This window comes from Etheostoma spectabile, chromosome 2, assembly GCF_008692095.1.
Source record: "Etheostoma spectabile isolate EspeVRDwgs_2016 chromosome 2, UIUC_Espe_1.0, whole genome shotgun sequence".
In the NCBI taxonomy this organism is placed as follows: domain Eukaryota; kingdom Metazoa; phylum Chordata; class Actinopteri; order Perciformes; family Percidae; genus Etheostoma; species Etheostoma spectabile.
This window is the reverse complement of record NC_045734.1, coordinates 2,486,669-2,496,410: the sequence shown is the minus strand read 5'-3', so window position 1 is coordinate 2,496,410 and position 9,742 is coordinate 2,486,669. Positions and strand designations below refer to the sequence as shown.

Here is a 9,742-nt window from a genome sequence, read left to right as displayed (position 1 = left end):
ACACACACACACACACACACGGACAGGGAGAGGCAGAGGAAGTGAAAGACTGATGTGGTGCTGATTTAAGCTGTCATTGTTGGCCACATTGTCACTGGTCTGAGAAGATTACAGCACGTTCATTGGCCTGTTTTTGGGACTTTTATTGCCGCTCTTCATTCAACCCCAACCGGCCCGTCACACACCAGCCTGGGTCTGTCCCAGGTTTCTCCCTAAGAGAAGTTTTTCCTCATCACTGTCACACTGCTTGCTCTGAAGGGAACTATTGGAACTGTTGGGTCCTTGTAAATTATAGAGTGGTCTAGACCTACTCCATCTGGAAATTATAGAGTGGTCTAGACCTGCTCTATCTGGAAAAGATAGCCCTTAATATTGAACAGTTGAAAAAGTGAGAATAGTGCAAAGAGTAGATAATCTGTCGGTGTCTGGCTAGATTTTTTTTTTTAAATGTCCCGTTTGTTCTGGACACACACTCCGCACTCTTGTCTGCTAAAAACGCAGTGATCCAACCAACCAGCGGTCTGCAGGTTTCTACGTCAACTTTTGGTATCGCCTCAGCTCGTTTGGAACCTCCACTGAATTAGTACTAAAAAAGTACCTGGTAGCAGGTCCCAGGGACTTTTTTTTGTAATGGAAAACAAAAAAAGGCGAGTAGAGTCGAGGCGAGTAGAGTAGATACCACGCAGTGGAAAACCGCCATTAGGGGTCTGTCTAGCACACACCATGAATGTATTAAGAGAACACAGCATTCTTGGTTTGCAGAAAAACATGCTCTCGTTTGTTGGTTTTGGTTCATCTCTTTAAACCAATCTCCTTGCACCAGGCAGAGCCACGGTACCTCCGCACATAGCCTCAGGAAAGAACTTCAAAAGTTGTTTTAGTCTTCAACAGAAACTCTGATTAGAGAGATAGTCCAGCTAGCTGTCTGGATTTACCCTGCAGAGATTTGAGGACCAGGTAACCATAGTCCTCAGATTGGACAGATAGTCTAGCTAGCTGTCTGGATTTACCCTGCAGAGATCTGAGGACCAGGTAACCATAGTCCTCAGATTGGACAGATAGTCTAGCTAGCTGTCTGGATTTACCCTGCAGAGATCTGAGGACCAGGTAACCATAGTCCTCAGATTGGACAGATATCTGCTAGCTGTCTGGATTTACCCTGCAGAGATCTGAGGACCAGGTAACCATAGTCCTCAGATTGGACAGATAGTCCAGCTAGCTGTCTGGATTTACCCTGCAGAGATCTGAGGACCAGGTAACCATAGTCCTCAGATTGGACAGATAGTCTAGCTAGCTGTCTGGATTTACCCTGCAGAGGTCTGAGGACCAGGTAGCCATAGTCCTCATAGTCAGAGTTAATTAGAAGTATAGAAAAGGAAAGAAGAAAATGGGAGGTAACTGACATCCGTCTGATGAGAGGGAATTTCCTGTAGCTTTCAGAGGAATCCCGGAAGTAGAACGTCCTGGGGCCAGTTGTGCAAAACATTTAATCTGGATCAAAAAGAGGTGTATCTGTCCAAATACTTGTGTAATAAAGGCTGCAACAACTAGTCATTTAATCAAAAATATCAAAAGTCGCCATCAACAATGCAATGTTTAGTTTATTTTGTGGAGCTGTCCTGTTATCTTTATTATACATTTTCTACTGTCCAACCAGTAGAGCACGTCCTGTTCTGTAGATGTGGTCCTTATTTATATATTTTATAACTTTATTTAAATATTTTCTACTGTCCAACCAGTAGAGCACGTCCTGTTCTGTAGACATGGTCCTTATTTATATATTTTATAACTTTATTTATATATTTTGTACTGTCCAACTAGTAGAGCACGTCCTGTTCTGTAGACATGGTCCTTATTTATTTATTCATGTTGGACCAGTCCAATATGACCGTCAGTTACCTTTTGATGTAAGAAAACTTTTTGGGGGGAATTTTACACATGTTTAAAGTTATCAGAATTTACATAGATATTGCATTATTCATAATCAATATTGAAATATCACATTTTGTCAGTATCGTGCAACCCTAGTATGTGTGTGTGTGTGTGTGTGTGACAGAGAGGGAGACAAATATAAAAAGCTTCAAGTAGACCCTAATAATATAATCATATTGTTTCTTCCACTCATTAAAATATCTGACTTTACTGCCACTATCTGTTTCTGCTTCTCTATCATATTTATATGTGTGATTCATAGCCTACATCACATAAAAAACTACCTCTGTCCCTGTTCTGTTTTTAAAGACACAACGTTAGGTTTTTCAATCAGATTGATTGTCAAACTGGAAATGTCCCCGTGTTTCTCCCTCTTCGGGGATTATGTTCCCAGTTTTGATCTCGGACGTCTGGTGACTTGATATCATATCATATTAATGTTAAGCCCACTATGAATAATAAAATATGCCTAACCATGTGTACTGTATCATTGCTACATGCATGACCTTTGCAGCAACAAAAACAAAACGTGTGAAAATCGGTTGAGTATTCAGTGAGGGTGATTAATCAAATGCGCTGACAGCCAAACACGTTCCACTGAGTGGAGCGGGTGACCGGTCCAAGATGGCGGCCCCACGGCGCGTCGGCGCTGTAGGCAGTAGCGGTCGATGCGCCGTCTACTCTTCATGTGTCTATGGCCTGTCTGTTGGTCTAGGTGTTGCATTCAAACATGACCCCCCCCCCCCCTACAAAAGCGGGGCCTTTAGGTACCGTTCACTGCGTATTACAATCACACTGTGTAACTGCATCTCTAAACAACAAATACAGGTTTAGTAGCCCTATATTTCATATGGCTTACACCAGGGTAAACTGCAACAATAACCCTTATTAAGATGGCTTAGTTTAAACTTTGGGCCATGTGAACTGTTTTTTCACACTCATAAGTAAAGACAACAACACATCATGTGGTCCAGACACTAGGGGTGCCAGAAAAAAATGGGTCATTTTGGAAGGCAATGACAAACAAACCAAAAATGTTGTGTAGTTTTTGTCTTGTAGGCTATGACCTGATGTTTTGTTTCCCCACAGCAGAAGCAGGGAATCTCAAAGGAAGCATTACGCCAAGCAGAACGTTGTTCTGTAGGTCATTCATCACTCCCTGTGTAGGAAAAGCCTTTTGTGTTGCTCTTCTAGACCTAGTGTTGCACTTTTGCATGATATTGTACATTTGCATGATCATCCGTTAAACTACTGTAATTCTAAATCTAAATCACATACAGACCTGTGTGGACCTTTAATTTGAAAAGATGATGAATGTAATGTGTTTCATGTTGTGGGTGACTTTCTGTCCTGCTGTGAGCTTTCCAGGATGTCAGCTGTATTGGATAAGGGTGCTGTAGACTTAACCTTCAGCTGTACCAAGAAAAACCCCAATCCCCTCAATGAGTGTCCCATTGAATATTATTTACACAGCATGCATTGTCCTGTGTGCTCTCTCTGTAGGTGGATCCTCTAAGATCATCTGATGCTCTTAAAGGGTCTGGATATTGCGTGGTGTTTTTAGCCTCCCTGCGGCACCAAAGACAGCTCAAGGACTATACGTTAAAGGGCGAGATCGCACGCACAGACACAACACAACACAACACAAAGTAGCATAGTACACACTACTCTGTTGCCAAGGAGGTTGTGTTGTTTTGAAGGTCAGCGGCCTGCTGTGCAGTGTGTCGCCACATGCTCACTTTCTTTCCCCTATACACTTGTGTCAGCTGTGATTTTTAATGCTGGTGTGTGTTTTCTTAAACTCCCTTGGCTTTTCTTAATTACCCTATGCATTATGTATCATGGTCCTTTGTTGAAATAAGATTCCTCAGAATGAGCCATTTCTGTGGATAACACATACATTTTGTTTTATTGGGACCTACAGTAAACATATGTAGATATAAATAGTTTGTAGGTAACTGACAAAGATTCAATATGGAGATGAAACAGTTTATACATTTCATATCACGATTGTGATGACCAAAACTATCAGGGTTTATCACGGCCTGAAGTGTTCAAAAAGTACTGACACACACAAAATCATCAGTTCACCAAGTTTTGAATTGAATTGTGTAAAATATAGTATTTTCAACATTATGCACTATCCTTTCAGATTTCCTTTAGAAAAAGCTGAAAATCTCTAGAGACTTGTCACTTCCTTCTGCCAAACCCACACTGCATGGAGGACTTGTTGAATGAGGTTGATGGTGGACAGTATTAACGGTAATACCATTTAACCGGTGTTTATCATGAAACCAATGAGGTGTCAGCCCTAATTCAGCCATAAACATTTCTATAGTTATATCTGTGGTCATGCCATAGAGACTGGGGAAGGAAGAGACAAAGTTATTTTCATCCTGACAAAAGCCTGTTGGGATGCTAAAATGGCCCGGTTACACCAACCACCATTAAAATGGCCCGGTTTACAACCAACCACTATTAAAATGGCCCGGTTTACACCAACCACTATTAAAATGGCCCGGTTACACCAACCACTATTAAAATGGCCCGGTTTACACCAACCACTATTAAAATGTCCCGGTTTACACATACCACTATTAAAATGGCCCGGTTTACACATACCACTATTAAAATGTCCCGGTTTACACATACCACTATTAAAATGGCCCGGTTACACAACCACTATTAAAATGGCCCGGTTACACCAACCACTATTAAAATGGCCCGGTTTACACAACCACTATTAAAATGGCCCGGTTTACACATACCACTATTAAATGTCCCGGTTTACACATACCACTATAAAATGGCCCGGTTTACAACAACCACTATTAAAATGTCCGGTTTACACAACCACTATTAAAATGGCCCGGTTACACAACCACTATTAAAATGCCCGGTTACACCATACCACTATTAAAATGGCCCGGTTTACACATACCACTATTAAAATGGCCCGGTCATACCATAAATCCGTACCATACACTTAAAATGGCCCGGTTACACCAACCACTATAAAATGGCCCGGTTACACCAACCACTATAAAATGGCCCGGTTGTCAGCAAATTCATAGCTAACGTGGTATGTAATAGCCCGATCATTAACTAAACCCATGTAGAAAAATTAATAAACGGTCCAGCGTGGGATTATAACAAAGTGTGTCTGTGTGTGAGTCAATTGTAGCAGTCTAAAAAATGAGGTCATCACTGCAAATTCTGATTTGAACCCAATTTAATGATGTCATCATAATGACGTCCCCACCTTGCCTACTGCTTTAGTTGATGTGTTGAGGTCATGAATGACAGACATCAACTCATGTCAATTTTCTGATGATTCCTAAGATGAAAAGGAATGAAGAATGCAGAAATCATGAATGAATGCATGCATGAATTGATAATTCATGTACACTTACCATAAAGGGTTGCTATGCCTATAGCAGCAGTTCCAAAGAATTTGTTTAGTGCCATGCAATAAATATATAGTTATATATTGTTTTCACATGTTCAGTGGGGGCATTTTCCAAAAGACTGCTTTAATTCAGAAAAATAAAGTCGGTCCCACACAAAACTCACTCAGTGTCTTAGATATGTAGCCTACATACCCAGAAAATGATTCAAATCTAACTGTAATATTTAGAAAAGAATGCCATTAACACCTTCATGACAACACCCCTTCTGATTGGACTACCTGTAGCACAGCAGTGATGACATCATCACAGAGAGAAAAAAATACTTTATTGAAAAACAGATTGAAACACATCTCAGTTAATATTACAATTCATAAAATAGATGATTTGTCAAGGACATCACACAGTCTGACCAATAGGAGCCTCCGGGAGGAGGTCAGGGCGTAACCTCTAAACCCCTCCCTCGTTTGTAGAGGTCAAAGGTTGAGTGGGCAGGGCGTGGTGAGGGGTGGGGCTTGTAGTTGACAGGCTCCTCCTCCAGTGGGAGGGGCTTCTGTCTGAGGAGATCAGAGGTCATGAAGAGGAGAAGGGAGGGGCCATCTGCTGCCTGGTTGCCACGGCAAGGGGGGGAGTGTGGGGGGAGCCGAGGCTGCAGCAGCTGGCTGATCAGCTGATCCTTCTGCACATCCACACTGACCAATGAGGTGAAGAGAAGCTGAGACCTAGAGACGTTCACTTCTACAGACACACAGAGAGAGAAACTTAACAATGGTAATATGAAACAGTTATGGATGTACTTCAGGTGAAAGTGAAAGTATTACTACCACGGTTCCTGATGATCTGTTGCTAATTTTAATAAAAGAATGGAGATGATCTGTTGCTGATATTAATACCAGACTGCTTGATGATCATTAATATGACCAGATTTTGTCTCTCTATCAGCCCTACACTACATGTGTTCTGTACAATACAAGACTTTCATTTTCAATTCAAATCCCTCCATTTGTAAATCAATAACAAGTTTATATAAAAGGTCATCACGTTGGCAGATTGTGAACCAATTAGCTGTTTGATCAGCTGAAAGCCAGCCGTTTCCCATCATGCCCTGGTTCTTGCAGTCGGTGAAGAGCAACTGCAACACCTGCCTCTCACAGCTGCCCCCCCGATCTCGTGAGGTTACCAGTGCACGTGTGTGAATGGTGTCAGAACAAGTTGGGATCAAGTGGGACAGAGATCTACCCAGCAAGCATTGGGGGGAGTTGGCCGCTGATGGAATCTGAGCAAATCTGCTGACGTAGCTTGGCCCCGTGTGTGATTACCTTCAGTAGCTCTGGTGTTGATCAGGTTTTTGGTCCTCTCAGATATCCGTAGAGTCTCCTGAACGGCCTTCTGGGAGTTAAACTCCGCCCCCTGCAGGAAAACAGGCCGTTACCAGGATAACCAGGTGGCGCCCGGCTCAGTGTGGATTTATTGAGAACTTAATGATAAAGAGTGTGGACCTGCAGGGACAGAAGCTTCGCCTTCAGAGCCAGAGTGGTGTTGAGCTCCGGCCTCTCCATGCATCCTGGGCCAGGATTGGCTACTGCAGCAGGACGCTCCGCCCACTGTCTGGGGGCTCCACCAAACAGAGAAGGAAAAAGGGTTTTATTGATCAGAGTAAGCAGCAGAAATAAATACAATAAACTCCTTTCCTGGAAGAATCTGAGTTGTGTTCTCACTCTATCCCAAATGTTCAGTCCATAGAGATAAAACATATTATAATAAAACAAGTTACTGCTGTTATTTCTTTACCAGCATGAAGCATTAAAAGGACCTATTTTTAGATCGTCACTAATCACTTCCTGTTCACAATGACAAGGAAAACTCTGGAATCCTAATCTTATTTATCTATTCAGCTTTATTTTGTGGATGTATAGGGCGTTCTACTCTGGTTACCAAGGCGACATGCTCGGCTCCTCCTCTGACCTTTGATTGGCTGCTGAGGCGGGGTGGATGTGCTCTGCCCCGGTGTTGCCGTGACAACCACAAGCTCTTCAAAACCCACCTGCAGGAGACCAGACACAAGGATCATGTTATTATTAACCCAGCATCACTATGGAACGCAATTATATTGTTAGCAAATCAAACGTCGATATACAGAGGCTTTCTGCTTTGGCTAGCACCTCATAGATGTTACATTTGGCTTAATGAGGACATTCTCTACTTTAAACTGATACAGGACTGATATTTGACACAAATGGTATTCAGTATGTGATCATCTTCGATGCCAGTCCTTATGGGTGTGTGTGTGTTGTGTCTATATTGTCCCTGTTAGTGATGGCGTTGCATAGTCTGTCCACCGGAGGACGCTCTACAGCGTCCCTGTTGGTAAGGGCTTTGCATAGTCTGTCCACCAGAGGACGCTCTACAACGTTCCTGTTGGTGAGGGCTTTGCATAGTCTGTCCACCAGAGGACGCTCTACAACGTCCCTGTTGGTGAGGGCTTTGCATTGTCTGTCCACCAGAGGACGCTCTACAGCGTCTCTGTTAGTGTTGGCATTGCATAGTCTGTCCACCAGAGGACGCTCTACAGCGTCCCTGTTAGTGTTGGCTTGCATAGTCTGTCACCAGAGGACGCTCTACAGCGTCCCGTTAGTGTGGGCGTTGCATAGTCTCCACCAGAGGACGCTCTACAACGTCCCTGTTAGTGTGGCGTTGCATAGTCTGTCCACCAGAGGACGCTCTACAACGTCCCTGTTTGGTGGGCGTTGCATAGTCTGTCCACCAGAGGACGCTCTAACAGTCCTGTTAGTGATGGCGTTGCATAGTCTGTCCACCAGAGGACGCTACAACGTCCCTGTTAGTGTTGGGTTGCATAGTCTGTCCACCAGAGGACGCTCTACACGTCCCTGTTAGTGTTGCCGTTGCATAGGTCTGTCCACCAGAGGACGCTCTACAACGTCCCTGTTGGTGTGGGGTTGCATAGTCTGTCCACCAGAGGACGCTCTAAACCGTCCCTGTTAGTGTGGCGTTGCATAGTCTGTCCACCAGAGGACGCTCTACAAAGTCCCTGTTGGTGATGGCGTTGCATAGTCGTCCACCAGAGGACGTCTCATACAGCGTCCCCTGTTAGTGTTGGCTTTTGCATAGTCTGTCCACCAGAGGACGCTCTACAGCGTCCCTGTTAGTGTTGCCGTTGCATAGTCTGTCCACGAGGACGCTCACAACGTCCTGTTGGCAACTTTTTAAGGATTGTGTTTTTGTATAAAGGACTATAAGTTTCATATCTTGAGTTTGTATTTTTATACATCTTATCTATCAGAACTTAAATATATTTAGATGTTCCTCTGTTATGTTGTGACAAACCCAATTATCATAATACTGTTTTAGTGATAACTACAAATAACTATTGAAAGGGAAATCTGTTTATTTTTTGTTACACGTTTGTAGATACATTTTTTTTTTTTAAATATACTGGATATCGGCCATATATCGGAATATCAAATTTTTAAATAACCAAATATTTGTATCGGCCTTAAAAATCCTTTATCTGTTGGGCTCTAATTCAGATATCATTCACACACTGTGGCCGAGGCTGCCGTACAAGGTGCCACCTATTCATCAGATACACACTCACACACATTTACACTCAGACAGCACAAATTTAAACATTCTAACAAAGTGAGAGAAGTAACGTTTCAGATTCATTGAATTGATCAAAACTTATGTCATTACAGATTTGTCATTTTGTTTTAAGGATGTTTTTTGGGGTGGGGGAGCTAAGTTAGGGCAACTTTTTTAATTTAAAGAACCTGGTCCGATGCTGTGCTGGCCTTTCGGACTGTGTGACTCCCCGGGTGGTTTTTTTAGGTTCCCCCCCACCCCCACCCCCCCACACCTGGCGGTTCCCCTTTTTCCCCCTCGCCCTTGGGGCGGGGCCACTTTGCTACTGGTCTTTTAGTGGGCGGGGGTCCGGGGTGGGGGGAGTTTGGGGGGGGGGGCTCGGTGCTGACGGTCGAGCTCGGACGCGATCAATGGGAGGAGGAGGGGGGGGGGGGCAGGGGGGGGAGAAGGGGGAGGAGAGAGGAGGGAGCAGGAAGTCATCCTGACAGGAGTAACAACAGTTACAGTTCAGTTATTAATAGATTTAGTGCACACAGTAAATGAATGGCCATGTCTCAAATACAACTCATGGGGGGGGGGGCATGTAGAAGTACATAGAGTAGCCCAGGTAGGATTGGAGCTGGAACACAAACATACAGCGACTTCCAACATATATTTAGTTAAAAGCAACACGGCTGCTGCTGCCAAAGACAGAGATAACTCTCGGGAGAGACAATTGCAGCTTGAGTCAATGCGTAAGTTCACATTTAGCGTATTCATTTCATATTTAATCACAGGTATGTCATTCCTGGTGAAATCTG

At 43.5% G+C, this 9,742-nt stretch overlaps 1 protein-coding gene across 1 annotated transcript; it reads right to left on the bottom strand.

Annotated features, from left to right (window-relative positions):
* Positions 1 to 5,671: 5,671 nt before the first annotated feature.
* Positions 5,672 to 9,449, bottom strand: ppp1r35 (protein phosphatase 1, regulatory subunit 35). Its single transcript, XM_032525925.1, is given in 6 exon segments — positions 5,672 to 6,077; positions 6,659 to 6,749; positions 6,839 to 6,954; positions 7,275 to 7,383; positions 9,217 to 9,332; positions 9,335 to 9,449. Coding segments are annotated over 6 exon segments (822 nt in total). The 5' UTR covers positions 9,423 to 9,449; the 3' UTR covers positions 5,672 to 5,775.
* Positions 9,450 to 9,742: the final 293 nt, after the last annotated feature.